Source organism: Diadema setosum, chromosome 7 (assembly GCF_964275005.1).
Source record: "Diadema setosum chromosome 7, eeDiaSeto1, whole genome shotgun sequence".
NCBI lineage: Eukaryota > Metazoa > Echinodermata > Echinoidea > Diadematoida > Diadematidae > Diadema > Diadema setosum.
Genome location: NC_092691.1, coordinates 19,330,217 through 19,355,797, shown reverse-complemented (window position 1 = coordinate 19,355,797; position 25,581 = coordinate 19,330,217). Strand labels below are relative to the sequence as shown.

Sequence of the window (25,581 nt, the reverse complement as noted above, 5' to 3'; positions counted from 1 at the left end):
GAACTCCTTACCCCCCTTACCCCATATTCTGTCCCTCCCTTCTTGCCCCTTTTCTTTTCCTGTTTCTTCGGCTCATTTTTCTTTCTTCTCCTTGTATCTTTTGATTCTTTTGTGCTCTTGTCTAGATCTCCTCTCCTCACCCCCTCCCCGAAATCTTCTGTCCCTCCCTTCCCACTTCCCCTTAATTCTCCTCCCCTGAATCTTCTGCTCCCCTTCCTTCGTTCTTTCTTCTCCTTTCCATCTCACCTTGAATCTTCTGTCTCTCCCTTCCCACTTCCCCTTCTTCTCCTCTGAATCGTCTGCTCCCCTTCCTTCGTTCCTTCTTCTCCTCACATCTTCTGATTCCCTTGTTCTCCTTTCCATCTCACCTTGAATCTTCTATCCCTCCCTTCCTGCTTCTCCTTCTTCTCACCTGATTTTTCTGCTCCTCCTCCCTTCTTTTCTTCTCATCCTCTGATTCACTTCTTCTCCTATCTATCCCCACCCCCCCCAAATCTTCTGCCCCCTCTCTTCCTCCTTTCTCCCCATTTCTACTCACTCTGCTCTCACCTCCCCTGCTAGCCACCATCCTCCCCATCCCCTGGTTTTCAATCCCAGAACTTATGACAATAAAGGTTGCCTCCTTACTTCTTATTAAGAGAATAAGGTGAATTATTTATTCTATTACTAAAGACTTAAATATAAAAAAAGAGGAAAAAATCAGTTTACTTTCAGATTACAATAAATTACACAAGTGCAGAAATCTTCAATACCACTCTTCATTCATTGTAAGCTTTACAGCAATCAAGATGTTGGTCTTTAAGCCCAGCGGCATGACAAAATGAAACAGAATGAAACACTTTCTTCAAAATTATGAATAAAAAACATTGTTCCAACATGACATTTTTGAAGTGATTGCAATTTCAATGACAAATTATGTTATCATATATCATAATAAACAACAGACAATAAACACACCATTCAATCTCACATCTCATACAAGTGGTATGAAACTCACTGGTTGGTCTAATCAATCTCTTAAATAGCAAATCCAAGTTTGGTTTTGCTCTTCTTTCACAGCCTACCAAAAACCAATAACATTTCATGCAACATTAGTTTGAGCTTATATATCTGGACTCATCTGATATATCGACAAAGACTTCCAGCATTTCCTTGGAGCGAGCTTTCCATGATATAAATACTGTATGTTCAATGACACTGCTCATTTTCACTTTCTATCGTCAAAGCACGTAGACGTCTGTGGTAATGTTTTCATTGTTCGCCATCCACATTTTTTCCCCCTAATTCTGCATGACGGTCTAGGAAGGTACGGATTTCCCCTTATCACTGAGAAAACAGATATTGGGGGACCTACAAAAAAAAAATAATAGTAAGTAGTGGACTTTCACACGATTCTCAGAAATTAGCAAGCATGATGACATGCAGTACAACAGCGTATTTCAACCCACACATATCTTGCCATCTCTGATGCCATTATATGCTGAAAGCTCACATCATGTGAAGTTGTCATCATATATTTAGTCATCACATTCATAAAGGTGACACACGCTGAAGAGTTGGGTGTGTTTGACGGTTATGATGGAATAGAAGCTGTGTAGCTGTCGAAAAGCGTGTAGTAAGAGTGCATATATATTTCATGTATGTTGAAGATGTTGTTTCAATAACCTGACACATCAATAATAACCGACAGTCCTATAATTCAAAGACAACATCATTATCCTTCACAAAATACTCGCCTCTTCCATTCAATTAATTGTGGTTATGTGCTTCAATCAAGGATTCACTGGCTAAGGATAGCAAATTATGTCTTATTTGCACTATTTGTTTTGTTTTATAAGCCTTGTACATCTATCCACCTATCAATTTACCAGGTATCTTAACATACACATGCACACATATATGTATATGTATGTATGTACATTGTATGTACGTATGTACACATGCATTACTCAAGAAAATTAAATAGTGGGTGAACCTACTCTTACTCTCATAACGAGAGATGTTTTCACAAACTTAAAAGACCTAACTGGAATTTTAAAGGCAGATCGGAAGTCAGTACCAAATTTTATTTCTGCATGGTAGAACGATTCACACTTAACTCTTTTCTTGCACACAACCTTGCCTAACTATGTCAAAGTTTGATGCTAGTCTAACTTTCCCTCATTTGACATCCTATACGTAAATGTTAAAGCTTGGATTTGCAATCTGGATGAACACACAGATATCAACTTTATTAATCATGAAGCTGCTCAATGGAAGCTTCAAATCAGCGAGCGTTACTGTGCTAATTGCGTTACAAAGCACATCTCCTGTATATCATGCCAGCGTGACCCCGCTCCGCTGCGTAAGCCAATAAAGAGGGGCATGACCATTTCATAATTGCATTAACCTTGGCTTTACCGAGACCGGCTTTCCTGTTTGAAAGTCGAAGGCAGGGACGAAGGCAGGGTGAGGGGCAGATTAGTTGGGGTAATCATTCTTTCGTTCCCCCTCAACATGACTCACTGTCACATGTTCAAGACGTTACTGAGAGCAAAGGGGGGAAGCGTGTGCACTTGTACATCCAGGCATCTCAACTCTTTTTTGACAGTTGTATTACGGGAATTATTAAAGCCAGCCAAGACTGTGACGTGAAGTGGAGGTGAACTCCCACAGTTTTACTCATCAGCCATGTGATGAATGGCATGCCAAACTTTACTGGGAAAACAAGAACTCCTCAATATAAATGGATAAACAAATGGATGTGTGTGCGTGTCTGTGTGCACATAAATACATATGTACTGTATATGTACATACACAAATACACACACACACACACACATACATGTATATGCATCATGTTATAGCTCACACTAGTGCAAGAGCTAAGCATTCTCTTAAAAGGAAAATAAAACCCAATATAATATGTTGATTCAGTGAACACAGCAACATTAGCAGAACACATCAGTAGAAGTTTAAGGAAAATCGGATGATCTGTTCAAAAGTTATCATTTTATTTGATCAGTTATCAATTCACACACATGGCAAGAGATGGCTAGCCATGAATCAGTACAAATTTTTATGCATGGAAAGTAATCACAGATGCATGGTTTCATCTATGGCAAGGCAGAAAGCAAGGCTTGCAAACTGTCAGAAAAATGATTAAAACAATGAATTTCGGGCAAAATTTGTCACCATTCTATAAAACAAATGATCTATGGTGTGTCTTTTTGTGAATTACAAGGAAGGTGTGCATGCAGTAACTATTGAATTCAGCCTAAACACACTCGTTTTCACCTCATGGGTTAAGCATTCCATTGTTACCCTATGCACATAATTTCTACTGACGCAAATCAGACCTATGCATCATTTGTATACCGATGCACTCCGACCTGTGCATCATTTACTGTTCTACTCTGTACATGTATATTGTGAACATCTACTAAACATTATATCTTTCTCATGTGAGTCATTATTTTCAGCTGCTAGGAACCCTGAGACCGAACCGTATAAGGTCAGTGATCTAGTTCTTCAAAGACTGCACTGGTTTCCACTAGAAATGGGCTCACACAGCAGCTTCAAAGGACAATCCTATCCTAAAGACATCACAGCATTTGATTAATATGTTCTTAATGTGACATTTCCATGAGAAATTAGATGTTTCCTTCTACCAAAACCTGAACAAACACCTCTGAGTAAGAACTGGGTGGATATGAGAGGAATAATTGCCATCAATCAGATATAGGAAATTTTGAATTTGTTATGGGGGAAGCAGTCTTCAGTACTGGTCATTAGTAATAGTATACTAACACCTGCTGATAAAGTTGGGCATTTGAACAAAATAAAAGACTGGTCACATGATACCTCTCAGCCAATCAGTTGATTAGGATCCATATTATCATTTCATAACACATACTACTGTGAGACAACATTTTCATCACCGTAGACCAAAGAGAACGCACTACTCTACTGATATTTAACAAGCAGATATTACACATATGTCTTGGCTGGTATGGTAGGCATAAAATAACTTATGCACAGCTGACATATAAGGCACAGCTGAGTGGGTTTTAGATCCATGCTTCTCAACCTTTTTCAACTTGAGGGTCACTTTGGCTTCTACACTTTAAGTAAGTTGAATATGAATCTTTTCTATTTCATTTTTGGTTGACATCCCGGCCTACCTGTGAGAGCTTCTCAGCCAACTAGGTGAGACTTGGGGTTTTAGACCATTCCACATTGACCATGTACACATAGTTCTACTATTGCATAAGATACTCTTGTGTATGATCATACTGTGGAATAGATTGTTTGCTTGCCTTTTCGAAGTAGTTACCAATTCCAGAAAGTAATGGACTTTCAGACGCAAGAAATGGATATTGGAGCCAAATCCCCTGCTGCACGAAAAGGTTTTACTGGAAGCATGAAATTTTCCTTGCACATTAATATTTATGGGATACATGACTTTAATGGGGTCATTTCCTGTTTCATACGCTCACTAAAAAGCAATTACCATTTCCATTTATTCTTTGGCAGAAAGCCATGTTTACTGCAAATTCTTAATATTGGTTTTTCAACTTTTTATAATTTCACCACTTTTCAAGATTTCTTAAAATCTGCAAATACAGAGAAAAATTCAAAAGAGATCACAGCTCGGAGTTGAATTACAGCCACAATGAAATCATGTATTTCCTTTTTTTGCAAACAAGTGGGTCAGCTTTTGAACAAAAGTGTAGCATTCATCTATTCCAACAAAAAAAAATGCTAAGGAGTTAACGATGTCCATTGTGGCAGGAAGGAAGTATCCCTGAGGTGTTAGTACTTTGACCACGAACAAGGAAGCGCAAAACTACACACTATTTACGCTGCCGCATTGATTTACACGCTGATCATCATCAATGTTATGTATGCCCGCTATTTGTTCGCTTTGTCTGCACTTTAGCAGGACACGGAACACAGGGGTTCAAACCTGTGCAAGGCTCATGGTGGAAAGAGATCATCAGTTACCCGCCCAACTACCCAAACCTGGTGCAAAGTTTGCTCCGTTGGATCCCAAGCAATGTATACATTGTACATCGCTTAGATCATAATCCCACTGATCTCTTTGTAAGATACTTACATAAAGATCAGCGCATAATCCCCGCAATGACTTGTGTTCAGCTTTGTACGTAGTCGCGGTACACAGCATACATTTGATATAGCCAAAGAATCTTGCTCGACTGGAGTTGACCGTTAGCAATAAGCGTACACTTAAGTGTGCATATTTGCTGACAGGCAGTTCTGATCTAACAGGCCTGCGCTAGTCGTGGTTTTCGAACATAGCGCATTGGGCAGCAAACCAAAATCAGTTCAACTGAAGAACCATAATATCTGACGACCAACTCCTAAGCTACACAGAAGTACTGACATGACTTGGTGATCCTTATCATGTACAAAATGTATGAATGCAAACCCTGGAATACCTGCTCTCTTTCAATTCAACTCTCATGTGGAAGTTAACCATTCCTTGCAGATCTGTTCAACTACCAGCTACCAGCAACATTTCCCATGCCAAGATTTGGGTCAACTGTGATGAGAGGTTATACTGTGACCAAATATCAATGGCCATGGCCCATGAATATCCGCACAGCCACTGCAGGCACTAACTACATGCATTTGGTAACGAATCAAATATGTATCAATATAATATAAATCACAGAGATGGTTGCTAATGAACTCTTCAGAAGAGAGAGTATACACAGAAAATAAAGAAGTTGCATAAATGCCAATGGTGAAAAAAATGAGAGACAAAGGAAACACTTAATCAGAACTGGACATTGGCAACAATGCCCATATATCAAATCACCCAGATCATCTTATCGTTTATTAACATTCTTCTTTTCTGCATAATACAATGTCCTCTCCCCCCCCCCCCCCCCCCGACTGACACATTTTCTTCATGAAAATGTCCAAGATATCCCTTTCACCATGTTACACTGCACATCCTCCACGACTGAAGTTTTTTTTTTTCCAGAGTCATTCATTTAAGTTTTTTGCATAAAAAATAAATGAGAATTTACACCAAAGCAGTATGTTAGAAACCTACTTTTCCACATGCCATTTGCCCTACATCATCAATCAAACTCTCAATTTAAGCCCATAAATTTAAGAAACAGTGATGCTCCACTGATCTTCCCTACTGATTTGAACTTGAAAAATGCCGAAGTGGATTTGACATGGTCAAGTAGAAATTCCACAACTATAAAACTGACCAGTTATAGTTAATATGGTCACAGATCCATCCTGCAGATCATAAAATCACATCAATTCCCCCCCCCCTCACTCACTTCAATTATCTTTTTCTGCATATTTCCACTCTGTTCTAGATTCTTTTCTCCAGACTTGATCTCCTTGTGAAAGTTGTAATTGTGAAGTACTATTGTACATTTTCTGGATCAGCATAGTGTCTTTGTCCAAAGAAAGGGGAAAAAAAAGAAGAAATCAAAAAGAGCCAAAGTGTTAATAATGTGAAATTCCTCTTACCAGGACTGTGAATTTTTCTGACAGCAACTCTCTGCTTACTGGTTCTTCTGTGGGGTTGAAATTGATGAGTCCTTCTCGTATCCTCACTTCCTGTCAAATTAAGAGCACACAAATGGGAAAACAAAGATGAATTATAGATAATTCCAAATGAACAAAATCCCAACAATCTTGGCCATTTTTCTTGCTTTCGTTTTTTTTTTTTTTTTTTCACTGTAAAGATATACCAAAGGGAAAACAGTTGGAGACTTTCACTGCTTGATGCTTGTGGTAGTTGCTCTCATTAAAAGCTATCACATCAATCAGTTTTGAAACAGACTTGGCACAAGGCACATTCAATATGCAGAGGGAATGATATTCTCTTTGTACATTTGAGAACATTTATTTTTTTCATTAAAGGGAAAGTAAACCCAAAAAGCAATGTGGATTGAGTGAAAGCAGTAATATTAATAGAGCACATCAGTGAAAATTTGAGGAAAATCGGGCAATCGATGCAAAAGTTACAAATTTTTAAAGTTTTGGTGTTGCAACTGCTGGGTAAGGAGACTACTAGAGGTTATGACGTATGAGTGGACTACAATATAAAGAAAATAAAAAGGGAATTCAATGAAAATTCATTTTTCATGAAAATTACATATTCCATCAACTTGATACTGACATATGTTAGGGGTAGCACTTATTTCCCCTGCTTTCTGAAAGCGGTTAGTCAAGAACTCTTTCATTTTGCTAGAAAAGTGAATTTTTGTGGAATTCCTTTTATATTTCCTTTATATTGTGGTCCTCTCATACGTCATAACCTCTAGTAGTCTCCTCATCCAGCGGTTCCAACACCAAAACTTTAAAAATTCATAACTTTTGCATCGATTGTCCGATTTTCCTCAAACTTTCACTGATGTGTTCTACTAATTTTGCTGCTTTTACTCAATCCACATTGCTCTTTGGGTTTGTCTTCCCTTTAATTTGGCACACTGTCCAGGAACACAGAATCTGTGGATGACAAATTTATTATCATACAATATATCTTCTTCGATACAACTTAAGAAATAAGACATCAACATTGCCGGAAGTTCTAGGAGACAGCAGTCCTTTCTACTGAAGATGTTAATGGGCTTCTGTTTGTAACCTGAATCCTGTTACACTTATGGTTCCATAACTAGAACAGGAACTAAAAGTGCAGAGACATACCATGTCTAAAGTAACTGTACTTAGTAGAGTGAACATATTCTAAGGGTATGGCAGAAGACTCATAACATTATACATAAAATAAGGCAGTTACGTGACTTTAAAGTTGCACATACTTTGACCAGTCAGGGATATTTGTCACAACCACATCCAATTTATATGCAGGTGAGGTCTTGAAGTGACGCTATTATCTGTCACAAGTCTCCTACTCACCTGTATATAAACCTTCCCCAATTTATATCCTTTTTTTTTTTTTCTTTAACATGGAATCTGTAAGAATATTGTGTATCATCTAGGTATCAAATCAGCTGGCGTTGCAATAACGTCATACTTGTGACTTTTACGGGTAGGGGTTGTGGTTGCTAAAGTATCAAAATAAAAGGGGGATATTTAAACCTTTTTTCCTTTTAAACAAATCTATTATATTGAGAAAATGACATTATTACTCCTCTGAGTTCACATGTGGTTGCCATCAATATTACTGTTACAGGGAAACACATGAAACTTTGAAAAATTCTATAATCTTTTATAGATAGACAATTTTGAATTATTATGAATAAACATTGCTATACCATTTGTTTGCTAGATTTCTATCTATTGATCAAAGTAAATGTAAATATGTGCTATCCAACAACTGGCTTCATAATAAAACAAAAAGTCCATCTCTACTGAAAGTGATACTTGTAGTAACAGATGAATCTTGCAATAATGTTTTTCCTTTTCATTCAGCACCATGATTGATGCATTAATGCCAGTAAAGGTATCTCGCTCGAGAGCTGCATGTAAATCACCAATAATAGTGCTATCTTAGATTTGTGTTTACTCATAATTCACTCTCAGAGAAGAAGCTCATTGTAAATGGATATGCACTGCTCCCCTGTTCCCCACCTAATTCTTTGAATGACGAGGGATAAAATGACAGATGCATCATGGGATTGTGTGGGTGGGGGTTGGATCTTGGTATTCCCTCTCTGTCCAGTATATATCTGTAAAGTTGCAAATGGATTTTGAAATCTTCAGAAATCCTGAGTCATCGGAAGTGTTCTCTGCACACACCACCACTGCAAGCCTCGATACGCTTGTGACACTTTAATTAAAGCCCAGCCCTTCAAATGCTCACCGCTCAACCACTTTTTGCACAAAAAAAAAAAAAAAACTCCCATCAGGCACGTACGTGCAAATAATACTGCTCTCTTTCCTATTATCTCTATCTCTCCCCTCAACCCCTCCCCCTTCATCACAGTACTAAATGAGCACAATGAGTGCATATTCAGTATGTATTATCATCAACTCTGGCCAATACATTCCTGTTGCTCTTAAGTGTCACTTTATCAACTCATTGTCCATAAAAGCTTCCTCTTAAAACCGGGAACTGGTGAATCAGTTGAAAAGGATGAAACAGAAATACAAAGAGGAAGCTTTTATGAGACACCAGAGAGAGAGAGAGAGAGAGAGAGAGTGTGTGTGTGTGTGTGTGTGTGTGTGTGTGTGATTGCTGCAACAAGTACAGTTTCTAGAGTAATGAGAAACTGAGCACAAAAATGAATGATATTATTTGCATTAGAATGCAACAGAGAGTAGTATACATTCAAAGGATGAAAGAGGAAATTTGTTTAACACTTTCATGCCAATGAATACTGGACAATGTCCAGGTACGCATTGTTGCAACACATACATCCCTGGAACTTCAGAGGACAGTTCAGATTTTAAGATTACTGTAGAACATGATATATTCGCGGCACAAAATTTTGGCGAATTGGAGCCGACAGCCTTCTTTGTGGCATGAAATTTTCGCGAATTGCCACTGGCGTTCAATGCATATGGTGTAGACAAGAAATTTCGTGTGCATTTTAATTTCGCAAATCTTGGCGCTCGCAAAATTCGCAAAATTAAAATGCATGCGAACATTCGTTTTACAGTACACTAGACACAAAACATAAATACTTGCCATCAATAGATGTAGCATCAGTATGAGCAGTTCTTGTCTCAATACAGTATTCATCGCATAATCGGGACAGGTTGGGAGTAGCAAACGCGGCCCCTTTAAGCGAGGTGCCCGATTTCGCGATGAGCACTCACCATACACTAACGGCATACGACATGTACATGTAGTGCACACACACACACACACACACATGCATACTGACGTACTGTACATGTACATGAATACACAACCACGCTACCCCTCGGCGCGACCCTCTAGCTCTCCCTGCACATGACTTTGCTTATACAATGTAGGGGAGAAGAATGTTCGCGAAAGCATGTGTTTCGCAATGGCATGGACACTTATACACGGCGCTTTCCTGGCTATGCATGTACGTGTACTGGATGGACGGAGGTCAAAACACACCAGTCCGAAGCTTGCTTTGTAAGTTCGATGTAAACGACAACTGATAGGGAATCTTTGCAATATTGTTGTGGTATCTTGGTAGATTTTTTGTGTAAAATATCAACAAAATCAAAGATCGCTTGAAGAAAAATTGTCCCGTTTATCAGAGGTCCCCGCCCGATTATCCAGTGAAAATAACATGCATTGGAAATGTTTCTTGGAAGCGTATGTCATTTAAGCGAGGTTCCCGATTATCAGATGCCCGATTATGCGATGAATACTGTACCACCTTCTTACACTGAAATCACTATCATACATATTCTTCTAATATGCTTAAGTTTCATATTCAACCCCAGATTCCTGTTCTCCTAAAGATCTTTACTTGTGATATCTTGCACATGAGAGTGATTAATAATGATCAACTATGTGGCTAGAATACTGCAGATTACACTTCAAATGCAATGGAGGATTGATTGGTCATTGAGACATCTACACTGAACTTTCTTATTCTGAGATCGCACAGTCATAGAGTGACCATTTTGGATATTGCAGCAACCTATCAAAACCAAAATTCATTTGCAAGATATAAGCATATCTATGCCTTTAAAGGACAAGTCCACCTTCATAGACATGTGGGTTGAGTCCGACAATCCGTTCAAAAGTTATGAATTTTTGAAGTTTCTGCTCACTCAAGGTTGGATGAGAAGACTACTATACCTTGTGATGTCACATGTGTACAACGACATAAAGAAAGAATAAAGAAAAATCAATATATTTCCCTTTTTCTCCCATAATAAAATACTCGTCTTCTCTCTTCCAGAAGGCAGGAAGAATAATATTACCCTTAACACATGTAAGTAACAAGCCGAAGAAATGTGCACTTTATTTTAAAAGTAAAGTTCTGTGAAATTCTCTTTTTATTTTCCTTATATTGTTGTACGCATGTGACATCATAAACTGTAGTAGTCTTCTCATCCAGCATTGACTGTGCAGATACTTTAAAAATTCATAACTTTTGAATGGATTGTCTGATTTTCCCCAAATTTTCACTGATGTGTTCTACTAATATTGTTGCATTCACTCAATCCATATGTATATGAAGGTAAACTTGTCCTTTAAGGATAAATAATGCAAGACGCACAGAAATTAAGAGAGAGCAACGACACAAGATGAATGCGGGGAGCAGTTAAGCTGGAAGATATGGAGAGAAGAGATGGGACATGAATTGAAGTAGGAGGTAAAAAAAAATGTAAAGAGCAGGAAGAAGAGTGATTCAAGAGTGGATGATGAGGTTACCATGGATATAAAAAGGTCAAACTGGAAGTTATGGTTAAGAGCTTGATCAATTATGTATGCTGTGCATTTTTTCCAGTGGGACATCACAAGAAGATATTCTTTTAATATTCATCAGGACACTGTAAGTACAGATTAAAAAAAATGATGATAGACTTGACATATTGTGTCAAATGCATATTGTATGAACAGAAACATAGCTGATATATCATACAAACACATATACATACTATTAAAACACCTTATACCCTTAACCCAGAAAACCCTAACAACCTATGCCTACCTGTCATAGATCACCCAACTGCCCGCGGCCTCCCTTGTTACTGCACAAGGTGATATTTTCACATACAGATATTTTCCTAAATTGCTACTTGTCAGAAATATTTGTGTGTCATTAACTTTGCACTTGCAAGAGTCTAGTACTCATTACTTTACCTTTTGTGAAATAAATAAGAATGAGTGTAAACAAGCAAACATACTAGCCCTGAATGTTTTTACTCAGTGATTTTCTGTACAAACAAGCAGTGTACTCCATATTTTAAGTACTGTTCTATGGTGTTGTTCTGCCAAAGACATAGCTTCATTGTATGTCATGGCCCACACAGTGTGCTCGACTTACATACTAGTTGTGTGTCGTCCAGCGCTCGCATGGCTTGATATATATATATATATATACTTTTTTTTGGGGGGGGAATATTTTCACACATTGTTATTTTTGCATGTATCTACAACAATCACATGCTATTATTTCACATTTCAAAGATGATCCATCACATCTGCAAAAATAAAACTACTAAAATCTCAGCTCATAGAGTATAGGTCTGAGTACTGTTGTCTGCGCATGTGCGGAGTATGGGTTTGAAGTCAATGCATCTCTCAGCCCCATCTACATCTCTTCTCTGTATACATCATCACCATAAATGTGTGATCAGCTTTGTCTAAAGTTCAAGCAGAACAGTGTGAAAGTTGTTGCTTCCTCCAGCAAAAAGTTTGACACTGCAAGAGATCTTTGGGCAGTGAAAGGTTCATGTGAGATGATCCTTTGCAAAAGATCTCAAGTGTTGTTGTTTTTTTTTTTCTTTAATTACCAGGGGTGGTATTCTGAGACCGTTTTATCTCTGTTGTAAGTCTGTTGTAACAAATCGGTATTCTGAACACCGTTTTATCTCTGTTGTAACTTCTGTTGTAACTTCTGTTGTAACTAGTGTTTTATCTTGCGCACTCTTTGCCTGCGCATACCATTGTCTTAGGGTATGCGCACGCGCGTAACAGTGGGCGCAAACCTGAACACCCATTAGATTACACGGTATTCTGAAAACTGTTTTATCTTCTGTTGTAAGTCATGCCCCGTGCAAATTTATGCTTCTGAGATAAAACAGGGTGGAGGGTGTTATAACTCCGTTGTAACTTTCGTTTTAACTTATGTTAGATAGTGAGATTATTCATCAACTCAATATTGTGGTATGCGAGTTCAAAATAAAAAAGATATAAAAAAATAAAAACAATGTATGTACAGAAAGGCAAATGATATAGCAGTTTGACAAAATGTAAACTCATTCCACAATACAAAATTTGGTAACAGTAACATTGCAAGTACATACGCGTAGCATAATTATGCACATAGATAAAAACACAAACACATGAACTGAAAGGTTACCGGCACCGTCGGCACTAACTTGTTTAAAGCACTCTTCATTTCAAAAATATCTTTGAAAATATTAGATATTTTTTCAATATGATTTCACTATCTTCAGCAATAAGAATTCATTATCAGTACCTTTGGGTGTTTCAAAAATAGTTATTGCTGGGGATGGCGCGAATCCTAAGAAAAGTATTAAAAGTCTAAGGTTCCATGATGGAACTTGACGTGATAATGATCTCCAAGAGATATCTTGTGAAGATAGTGTCAACAACAACAACAACAATAATAATAATAATAATAATCATAATAATAACATGGCATTGCAAGGGCTTAACTTAATTTAGAAGCGTCTAGTTCCCCATAAACCATGAAATTTGGGTTCCTCTTATGAACGCCAGATATCTTATTTTTTAAACAAAATTTCAAATAAAAAGACTCAATCTGAGATAGCTTTGCGAATCCCCTACTGCACCAACTATACGTCAAAACCGGTAAGAAGGCATAATGATCAAGCTTCTGTTGTAACTATATTTTATCTCTGGCTCTCTTTACCTGCGCATACCATTGTCCTATTTGTGCGCACGCCAGAGAATGAGCGCTTGTTAAAACGCGCAGAGTTAAGCAAGGCGCATTTGCCCAAGGGAGCAATGTTATTGGTTGAAATGTCTTAGATGCTACTTCTAACAATATTTCCTATTGGATATGATTATTGCGATGGGCGTGGTTATCATGACTTACAACACCGTTAAAACAGTTTTCAGAATACCGATTTACAACTGTTTTAGCGGTGTTATAACTCACAGACTTACAACACAAGTTACAACACAAGTTACAACAGAGATAAAACGGTGTTCAGAATACCACCCCAGTACTTTTTTTTTTTTGGGGGGGGGGGGGGCAGGGAATGCACCACAAATGGACTATCTGTCTAAAAAGTATATCTTCTTTCAATATCATGCATTTATCATCTCTTTCCACAGTTTAAGTACAGTTTAAGTACAAAGTTGTTAACTTAATCATTTTCATTTAATCAAAAACACAAAAACTGACACCAAGCAGTTTGGAGATGATTTCAATTTGTAAACCATAACTGTGCAATGCCTTTTTTCCCCCTCCCTTTTATTTTCAAAGTTTGGTAAAGTCAACACAGCCCTTATTTTTGAATGCACCTTTAAAGGGATAATCCACTCTGAAATTGTGAGAACAGAAGCAGAAATATTAGCATAACAGGACAGTGAAAGTTTGAGCAAATTTTGACGAAAACTCAGAAAAAAGTTGATTGAAAGATTGAAAGGTCAACTTCCCCTTTAATCACTGGAAAACCATTCTTGACTAGCAGTGACTTGTGCTAACTTGGTTCTTCTTTTAGTTTTTTTTTTTTTCTACACAATCAAGGTAAATACAATGTATGTATGTGTTACGTTTATGTATCCATGTTGTCATACACTGTCTCCTTTTAAGAACATTTTCTCTAGATTTTTTTTTTTTTTTATAAACAATCAAGGTAAATATGTAGGTAATATTATGTATGCATATATCTATACCTGTACATAAATCTTTGATTATTGTATTTTATTGTCATACTTCCATGCTCATGCAAAAAAAAAAAAAAAATTAACATGAACATGAACACTATTGTATTCATACGATGTTTTGTTGTTAATAAACTCAACTCAAACTCAAGAGTACCAAGAATGCTATTAAATGTTGCAAGGTTTCCTTTTTTTATACATTCAAATTCAAGGCAAGTTCTTTAACCTAAGGAAAGTAATGACAGACCAGAGTTTGAGAGCATCTGGCACCTTTAAGTACAATGCACGTCTGCCGTGCAACAATAATGTTCATGGTTCCAAAAAAGAGAGGCAATTTCCATAAACAAAGCCTCTTTTCTACGCAACACACCCAACTTTAAGAGAAAGTTTTAGTAGTCACAGGAAATTTAATGATGTTTTAAAGTTCATATGATCCTGAAGATTTCATGTGACTGACTAATTTTGAACTCTAGAAACGTTCAAACATCAATAAGTACATTATATATTAGCTCAAAATGGTACCATAAGACACTAAATCGAAGTTCAAAATAAACAAAACAAATATGAATCAAAGAACTGCCAGTCTACTACTGTAAAATGGAAATTTTTGCCATGCAAAAATGTTTGCACATTTTGTGTCAGAAGAAACTAGAGTGAAAATAAAAGCACACAACTTATTTTTTGTTATATCAATTATAGTATTACTATTTTTTGATCAATCTCAGAGAAACAAAATACACAAAGTGGGTTCTGGTCCATTATGAAACATGAAAAATTGTACAAGAAAATATCTTTATTCACAGTAGACTTTAATGAAAAATTGTACAAGAAACTATCTTTATTCACAGTAGACTTAAAGTCTGCTGTGAATAAAGATAGTTTCTTGAACAATTTTTCATGTTTCATAATGGACCAGTTAAATGTGCTGTGGCTACTTTCACTCAAGAGCCTTTAGTTCCTGACAGAGCTGTTGATAATATGTGATAATTTCAAGGGCTGGGCCATCACTTATTTCCATAGATAAAACAATTTTCACTTCATATTTGCTGGTAGCCTCTTGCATTTGAATTTAAGTGGAAAATTGGCCATATTTGATTTAATTCTCAATATCTATTTTATATTCAAATGCATCTGATGGTAATGTTACTGCTCTTCATCCATTTGTAAAATGCCTCTGTCCTGGAAAGGCCCAGATAATATGGGAGGACACACATGTTGGTGTTGTCAGACCTGATCACTGGCTAAACAAGATTTTGATCTGCCCATCCCAGCCATCAGCACCTACTATGCCACAACTATTCCTGGATTCCTAAGAATGGACGGGGCGGTGCTAGCGCCTTCATGACAGGAACGTCGACGAGCCATACGCTTCTTCGGCGCTCGAGGATACTCTATCACTCACAACTGTACATTCACTCACCTGCTGAGATTCACCGAGAGCAGCTCATCCGCATCAGGAGAAAGTGGGCAGCTGGTGGGTTTGATTTGATCAAACAGGCTCAGAATGATGTCAATCACTCACTATGTAGATATATTATATACTTCCCCATCTCCTCTGTCACTGCCCCCCCCCCCTTTCCTTGCCTCTTCGCAACTCTTTTTAGCAATGTCAGATTGTTAATGGATGGATGGATTTATTAGTGGTTTCAGCTGCCAAATCCAATATTCTTGCCAAACAGGTTCACCCAAGAGCAGCCCTTCAGAACAGTTTCCTTCATGACATTGGATACATTTATACCCCTGGGTTGAATCCCTCTTTTAAACTACAGTACTTATTTGGAGTATGATGTTATACCATACGATGTGGGTAAGTCATGGACACTCACCACACGTACCTTTAATGGAGTCAGCCATAAAATTTCATTTTCATTTAAACAAAAGCATAAGCATAATTATACAAATCTCTGATACATCTACTATTTGTACAACAGTATTACAAATAATGAGATAGCTGAGATGGCATCACACAATTGTATAACATTGATCTCTGTATTATACTATAATGACTACTAAAAGGTAATACGCTGTACTAATTTTATACAGAAGGCTATCCTTGTTGAGCAAAGCAACCTTCCTGGTACTGAAATTTTACAAAGTACTAAGGCCTAAATAGTGCCAAGTGAGTTCTATCATCTTCAGTGTGCAGGAACGCATGAAATATATGCATGATAAAAATCATGGTAAATTTAAACACAACTGATATTGTCTACCGGTGGCATATCCCATAGAGACAGCATATATTGTTACAAGTAATTGTTTCTCTAAATTAAGGAATAACATAACATAACATAACATAACGAAGAAAAATAATATCCATACATGCAGCTATACAAGTAAGATTTTAGCTCTACTGTACACCGCAACAAACCTAGGGACAGAGAAATGGAGATGGCTAGTGAACTTCCTTTTCTCTATAAATAGTACAGTTATATTCCTGTTCCTCTTTGACACTTTGGATTTTCTTCAGCATTTCCAGAAACTCTTATTTCAAGGGGTATACTTCTTCAGGTAATGAATGACTTCATGGTGATCGTAACTTTAAATTTAGAATATGACCCCATTTACAGTGAGTGAAAAGGCCTTCATTTCACTGTAAACGTGCAAAAGGCCAAATGCAGTACCAAAATCGGCCACGCATTTGGCCAGGCTCTGGAGGTAGTCTCGGCCGTGGCCGAGCCCAGCCTTTGCTCACTGTAAACGCAAACTGGTTTAAATGCGGTACCAAATTTAGTCTGGCTTCCAGACCCTCTGCCCGTACTATTTCGCTATTCAGGATATTGACGCCCTCAACGTCGAAAACTGGTATAATTTAAAGGGAAGGCAAACCCAAAGAACAATATGGATTGAGTAAAAGCATTAGCATTAATAGAACACATCATTGAAAATTTGAGAAAAATCGGACTATCGATACAAAAGTTATGAATTTTTAACGTTTTGGTGTTGGAACCGCTGGATGAGGAGACTACGAGAGGTTATGACGTATTAGTGGACAACAATATAAAGAAAATATAAAAGGAATTTCACAAAAATTCCTTTTTCTACCAAAATGAAAGAGCTCTTGACTAACCACTTTCAGAAAGCAGGGTGAATAAGTGCTACCCCTCACATAGGTCAGTATCAAGTTGAGGGAATGTATAATTTTCATTAAAAATGAATTTTTACTGATTTCCCTTTATATTTTCTTTATATTGTAGTCCACTCATACGTCATAACCTCTAGTAGTCTCCTTTCCCAGCAGTTCCAACACCAAAACTTTAACAATTCATAACTTTTGCATCGATTGCCCGATTTTCCTCAAACTTTCACTGATGTGTTCTACTAATATTACTGCTTTCACTCAATCCACATTATTATTGGGGTTTACGTTCCCTTTAAGGTGGTTTTGGTCTTTGCCTTCAGCTAAGGCGGCGACTTTGTCGCCGCGGAGTCCAGTTGGAAAAGGGTCTGGAAACCAGACTATACCAAATTGTAACCGGCTCGCTTCCAATAATAGTCGTTTGTTTACAATCAGAGCCCCACTACGACAAAATATTGAAAGGTTTGAATTAAAAGCCCGGGCCGAGCCCGGCACTGTAAACGGACAAAATTGTGGGGCCGAGTACCGCAATTGAGGCCCGGCTCGGCTGCGGCTCGGCCCGGCCCTGCACTGTAAACGGGTCTAAGTCTGACACACCAATTAAATGCACATTCTTCTTCTTCTTTGTGGGACCCAATGATAACTTGCCTATGAAAGTTACTACATTCTTTGCTTCACAAGAGAGGTGTTTTTCCTCTGTAGGCATTCATGTATCATTTCAATGTATCTAAATAAAGTATCTGGACTTGTTTCGTACAAAATTAAACAGCACCACTTTCACTTTTGGTTGATCATAGGAAAGGTATCATTTCATTAACTGTATACAACACCAATTCCCCTTTTGGATTTAGGTCAAACAAATGACCCACTTCCATATTATTGCAACAAACGTGCTGCTTTATACCACCCTCCCCCTTGTTTTCTTACAAACAGCACACGTATTTTGCGTCTCGGATGGAACTATCCCTCAATTAGACTTATGAAAACTGTAATTTTCTTGGAAGCATGACCTCTGTTTTTGTTTTTGTAGCACATCTGAGACATGTTCCGCTGATGAATCATGCTTGAATGTAGTCTGTACTTCTCTACGCAAGTTGGTCTAGTCTCATTTACAATCAGCATATTTCTGGTTCAGGCTGCGACCACGCTGCTCTGCAAATGAGCATCACTACCCTATACAGCACGCCAGAGAATCCAATTAAGAAGGTTTTTGTTTAATGTCTGGCCTCCTCATTAGTTGCTTTACAGGTGTGGAGGAGGAATAGTGACGTCCGCTCTGAGATCGCACGTCTTGTCTAGCTCATTACTGGAAATTCACTTTCTTAGCATGACTGCTGAAAGTGAAATTCCTGTAATCATTAAACAGGGCACTCCAGTTGTTGTCTACTTTAACAATTTCATTGTAATATGTCTGTCCCTTTTGGCTGTTCACGTCTTCAGCTCTCAGGAATATGTCCTCCATTTGTCTTCTCATCCATCAGTTCACATATGATGTGGTTTTACTACTATAAAGTACCAAATAAAAATCCATCATTTTGTTGAATTATTTCATTTTCTTTTTTAGCATTGTACCCTGAGTTATCAAAAACAAAATAAAAGGTTTTGTTGTAATTTATGCAAGATTTTGTAGCAATAATGTACAGAAACTCTCTTTGAATTCCTTAATGATAATGATTTTTGCATCTTCCCATGTAAATTGGAAATAAAATTCTATTCATTATCAAAAGTAGAATTACATGTGTCAGTTGCTTTCTTATAATGTGTAAATACTATAGCTAAAGTATGTGCACTCAGTATGCATTCCCTCGATACCCTGGAACTTGGGCAGGCTTTTTTTTTTTTTTTTTTTTTTGCCCTTATAATCAATGAAATTATAGGAAAAGATCAGAATTTACCTACCACTTGCACTTCTTGCACAGATATATGATCCTGCCATCTTTTCCTCCCTTATAATGCCCTAATCTATAATACAATTATCATTATTATCATCATCATCATCATTATCATTATCAACACTATAATCATTATTATCATCATTGTCATTGTTATCACTATACAAATCACCATCATTATTAGTCGTCATTGTTTTATTATTATCACTACTATTGAAATTGTCATACACTTCAAAGCAGTACTGAATTAAAGATAGGATTTTTATAGCCTATTTCTGAAATTTGGCTGCAATAATAGAAATGTGTAACTGTACATTATGAACAAGAGATGGCACTACACAACACTGTAAACAGGGTATGACCGTACACTTGGTTACAGCAGTGTGCTGCATCATAACAGGGAGGTGGGATCCTACCTCCCTGATCATAAGTACTAGAGAAGTATGCAAAGAATGCAAGCACAATTACAGTAGACTGAATTAACTTCAGGCTTCAACAAGTTTTTACTGCATGATTAACAATTTTGCTTAAACAATTTTGGTTCCAATCTTTCTTGGGAAACCACCATAATTACTAATATATGTAAATTGCTTTTTGGATTTTGTTCTTAACCAAACAAATGAAAAACGACAAAACAATGAAGAAATATATTAAGCACAATGTTCAGACCATGACGGACACCAACTTCTTTTTATGTCATCCCCCATTACCATAAATATTTTTAAAGCTGAAAGTAGTTGCAGAAATGCATTCATCATAGTACAGAAATATTGTGTGGCAGTCACAGAGTATGTGACTCACATAAGAGGAGAAAATACGTCACAATGATTACACACAAACACAAAATTTCTCATTTCTAAGATTGGCATTTCCTTCAACAAGCGCGACTTCAGGATCTTCTCATCCAGTGTTACAAATATACCCTGACTCACGGTGTATTATGCTGGGTTGCAATGAAAAAAAAAAAAATCAATTAACCAATCATTTCTACAGGGAATTCTATGTCATATAGGATTGCAGGGGAAAGTAGCATACCACAGAGGAGTGTGACACACGTTAGCTGAGGCGTCAATCCTCTGATTGCAGAATCGAGCAGAATTTGACACCTGCCAGAACTGACTCACACCCCCGAAAACCAACCGCCTGGGATCAAATTCGCACGGACTTCCCCTCTCTGCCCGCTCACACCAATCACTGGGTTACAATCACTGCACGATCCACTCTGTCCAATGTCAATTGCTCAGTCACAACAAATGAAGCACAAGCTTTGATCATACATGCAGCCACACAGTCACATGTACATTTTCTAAACCAGTGTTGACCTGCTATGGATCAGTAGTGCCATTCACACAGACAAAATAGCGGTATGTTGATAGCGATCCACATATATACCAAGCTTTTTTGTGTCCGTTCATACAGACATTGATATCCTAATGATTGCCAATCATGAGCATTTGTTGACCAAACTGCACATGCCCGAAATCTACTGAAATGGTGACCCCTGCTCTTGTGTTTCTGTGCTGACATTGTTATGAGTGATAAAAATCTGAAGATTTTTTGCTGCAGCATTATACACACTTGCCACAGTTTGAATCGTCACGCTACCTCTCAAATTATCGAGATAATACTAAAATAATTGCAAGATTTCTTGGGATTCAGATCGTGACGCAGTTTAGTGAGACTTTTATGTCACACACAGGTAAAAATCTTGAGATTTGTATAATGCTAACTGCCGTCTGTGTGAATTCCACTTAAAGGACAAGTTTACCTTCATATACATGTGGATTGAGTGAATGCAGCAATATTTGTAGAAAACATCAGTGAAAGTTTGGGGGAAATCGGACAATCCGTTCAAAAGTTATGAATTTTTAAAGTATCTGCACAGTCACTGCTGGATGAGAAGACTACTAGAGTGTATGGTGTCACATGCGTACAACGTTATAAGGAAAATATAAAGAGAATTTCACAAAATGTTACCTTTTGAAAAAAGTGCACATTTCCTTGACTCGTCAGTGACGTATGTTAAGAGTAATATTATTTCCCTTGCCTTCTGAAAGAGGGAAGTCAAGTGTTCTTTTATTATGCGAGAAAAGTGAAAATATCTTGAATTTTCCTTATACTTTCTACACACACGACATCACAAGCTGCAGTAGTCTTCTCATCCAGCAGTGACTAAGCAGAAACTTCAAAAATTCATAACTTTTAAACGGATTGTCCAATTTTCCTCAAACTCTTGCTGATGTGTTCTATTGATATTACTGCATTTACTCAATCCACATGAGGTCTATGAAGGTGAACTTGTCCTTTAAAGAGCCCAAATTCTATTGGCCCTTTGTGCAGAGGCTGGACGTGGCTGCAAAATTTTCACATGGATTCATGGGCTCCACAGCCTCTATAATTTTGTTTGGCTGGAAGTTACGCAATTATCTTAAAATCACGAGGAATCATACGTCTGCACTGGCACGATGCTCATGGACAATGTAGATGCATTCAGCATCATGCACAGCAACCTATGGATGTTCCCAAAATCACACACACACCAGGGAATAATTTTCAAACTCAAATTTGATTAGCAATTTCAGTTGATGAACAATATTTCACATGGTATCCTGTACACTTCTACGGAAGAAATCTGCTATACAAAAGTTAGATTGTGTAGCAGTGGTGTCAAAATGCATAGCAAGTTGCGATGCGATACCAGGAAAATTATTCCCTGCACACACACACACACACACACAAAAACAACAACCCACAAATTGCTGACAAATTCATTGTCAAAGGTGAAACAGACATTACACCTGCATTATTATGTCAGACCAATACAGGAGAGCTCTCAGTATGAACAGAGAAGTAGCGGGGGTCAGTTTCACCTGCCTCTGAGTCTCACGCATAATTATTACCCACCCGAAGGGGTTGGTTAAACGTCAACCAGTATCAGAAGTGGGTATTATAATGTCTACGTGTATCTATGGCTACTAATACTCTCAATGTATTCTGAAAGCCCACACAACAGTTCAAGAGGACACAGTTCTCAACCCTTGTCGCAGTTATTTGCAAAATTATCTTCATGTCTATAAACACATCCTGAAATGTTATACACTACAATGTAGGTGTCTCCATTTGGCTGCTCACCTCTCCAAAAAGACAAACAAACCAATGAATTGATAACACACTGATGATCATATGGACAGCATACTTTTCATATCAAATAGTGATTCACACTTCCTTTTGGTCAGCAGCATACAAGTGCATGAATTATTTCACCAACATATTATCATGTATATTTTGTGTTGATTGATAATGAATTCCAAAATGGAGAAGTACAAATGTATGAGATACTATAACGCCTCCACGATCCCAATGAGGGGGGGGGGGGGGATGTGTATATTATATACAATTCTAGCATTACAATGAAAGATGTGCCATAACTGTTGATCCTGGTGGAGTACATTAGACATTTGTGACAAAAATTTAATCATATCAGCATTTCAGCCACTAATCTGTCATGTAAACAGCAATTTACACTGATGACTAGTACTTTATGAATATCTACACGGATAGCTACTTGTAGTTGCTCATCTATGTACATATACCTATGTATGATGTATGAACTCATGACCTACAATATACAAATATACATGTACCAGTAGTATTTCTTATTAAGACAGTTCCTAAGCACCACAGTTTCAAGTTTACCATCAGTTCAAGGGCTAATTCACTATTCTTACTTTAATGCAAGTATAAAAATTTTAAATTGCACAAGGCTGATCTATTTAAAGGGCCTAAAAAGCTAAACTCAGTTCAGCAGTCACTATAAAAACATTACTATCTCACCTGTCATGACCATCATAATACTGCTTCATCCACATGTAGGCAGAGTCGTTAAAAATGTCACCATGGTGAGCATAATGAACTACCAATGTCAAATCATTTTAACTGCCCCTTGCTAAAAAAAAACAACAAACAAACAAACAAAAACAATAAATACTGTCAAGAGGACAAGTTTGCTAGGAATTCACAGATAAGTACTACTGTAGTTCTATGATACACACATAGGGCCGAATTCACAAAGGTAGTACAATTGAAACCATGGTTTAAACCATGGACAATTTGTATGGAGCGCCAAGTGTCGCATGGCCTATTTTGTTATGAAATCAGTAATTTCGCAATGAAATAGGCCATGTGACACTTGGTGCTCCATACAAATTGTCCATGGTTCAAACCATGGTTTCAATTGTACCACCTTCGTGAATTCGGGCCATAATGTATGCTTGTAGAATAAATGCAGTGTTTCATCTTCAGCAATTTTTTGTTGTTGGTTTTTGGGTTTTTTTGGGTTACACTATTGTAAAACCAGAAAGGTTTGTGTGCATTTTAATATTGTTATGCAACAACACAATTTCATGAGGCTTTGAAGGTTCAGTGTTGATCAGAGCAGGGAGGTGAGAGATGTCTCACTTCCCTGATCAGATTAGGATAGCTTCTTCAACAGCACTGATGTTGGTATCTACCAACTTTATAGGGCAACTCACTGTAATAACAATTAAAAGGTGAGTCTTTATAAATCTGATTTGAAAATCCCTGAATGACTCTGGTAAACCGGCTAGCATCTACCAAAACATTGCAGTACAATAGAACATGAACTTATACTTTCCCTTTCTTCCCACCCCACCCCAATAAATCAAATACTTTATCTTGGGAAGTCTACACTACTACTTCCTAAACAATCAGGTCATACTAGGCCCGTTCACACACAAGGGAAAAAGTGCGATTTAAAAATTGATTTTCTTATCGCGATCAAAATTTCAAAATTTTTTCCTGTGTGGACAGAAAAATTTCACTAATTTTCGCGATCCTAATCGCGATCCAACTCGCACTATTAGTGCGATTTTTCAGAATAATCGCAATTATTTTGCCAAGCGTCGTGTGTGTGAGCGCGATCGAGATTCGGAAATCGGTATTTTTAATCCCATCGTTTGTAGCGCGTGAACGTCAACATTATTGGGACCGCGGGTCAGTCTTCGGTCATGCAAGTTTCGCGCATGCGCAATTTGGCCACTGATCGTTCTTTCCTTGCTGCGAAGTGCGATTTTTCCTTGGGTATGAACGGTCGAAAAAAAATCGAAATTTGGATCGCGATTGTAATTTTGATTTTCGTTGTGAGTGCACGGGCCTACTGTGCACAATAGATCATGCCCAGTTTGCACCGTATAGTACATGGGGTTCCAAGAAATTTCACCACTAGTGTTCTTCACACAAAACCCAAAAGAAAAAAAAATAAATAAAGCCCACAAAAGCAGATAACTTTTTTTTTGTGCATGTTCTCCTGAAACCTGAGCAAGGGCTTTTAATTTTGCAGGATCCGGTTCTTTTTACAAGAATTTCAGTCCATTTGACACCCTTGAACTGACCCAAATAGTTCACGATCCATACAAAGGCACACTACCAAGGACGACTGCCTCAGCGTTTCTTTTCTACCCAACATCAATGGAGGACTTTGAAATAGGTAATTGCTCCACGCAGTTGAGCGATAACACCATCAGAGTTTTCATTTGATTGTGGCAGGAGTGCACAGTAGGAATGAAAATTGAACAATTGCTAACCTGTTATCACAAGCCCTTCTTGGTCTACCAGCACTATACCCATAAGTGCACAGCTCTAAAGGACAATGTGAAAGTTTCACCTTGAAGTCTACATGTAAATGTAGTTTGGGAAAACCCCCAGCAACAATCTAACCCTTTGATTTCTTTTCAAAGCTATTAAACATAATACACTGTTAGCTAGAAAAGGCTTTAAATCTAAATAAGGAAAACTGTCTTGGGTCCAGTACTGATCATACATTTGATAAATGACATACATTGTGTACTACATGTGAACTCCAAGACTGATATTTAATAACTGACATAATACATGCACGTCTCTGCAGGGAATCTATTGGACAAGCTCCATCTTCTCATAACCAGTATTCTTAGCATATATCCCTGGTTTTCAAAGAATGATTTTAGTTCATGAGGTTCAGTTTTGCTTTCAATTTTGTAAGATTGCATAGTCAAGACTAAACAGATTATCATAACCAGTCTCCTTGAACAAGATCTTGACATACTTTTGTTATGACAAAAAACATACAAATATATTTG

General features: G+C 37.6%; 1 protein-coding gene across 1 annotated transcript in view; it reads right to left on the bottom strand.

The window, feature by feature from the left end:
* The window catches only part of LOC140230961 (tyrosine-protein phosphatase non-receptor type 9-like), a 119,257-nt gene that overhangs the window by 40,282 nt on the left and 53,394 nt on the right, over positions 1-25,581 (bottom strand). The window contains exon 3 of the mRNA XM_072311105.1: positions 6,502-6,591. Within this exon, the coding sequence (XP_072167206.1) occupies positions 6,502-6,591 (90 nt within the window). The remainder of the gene's footprint in view (positions 1-6,501; positions 6,592-25,581) is intronic.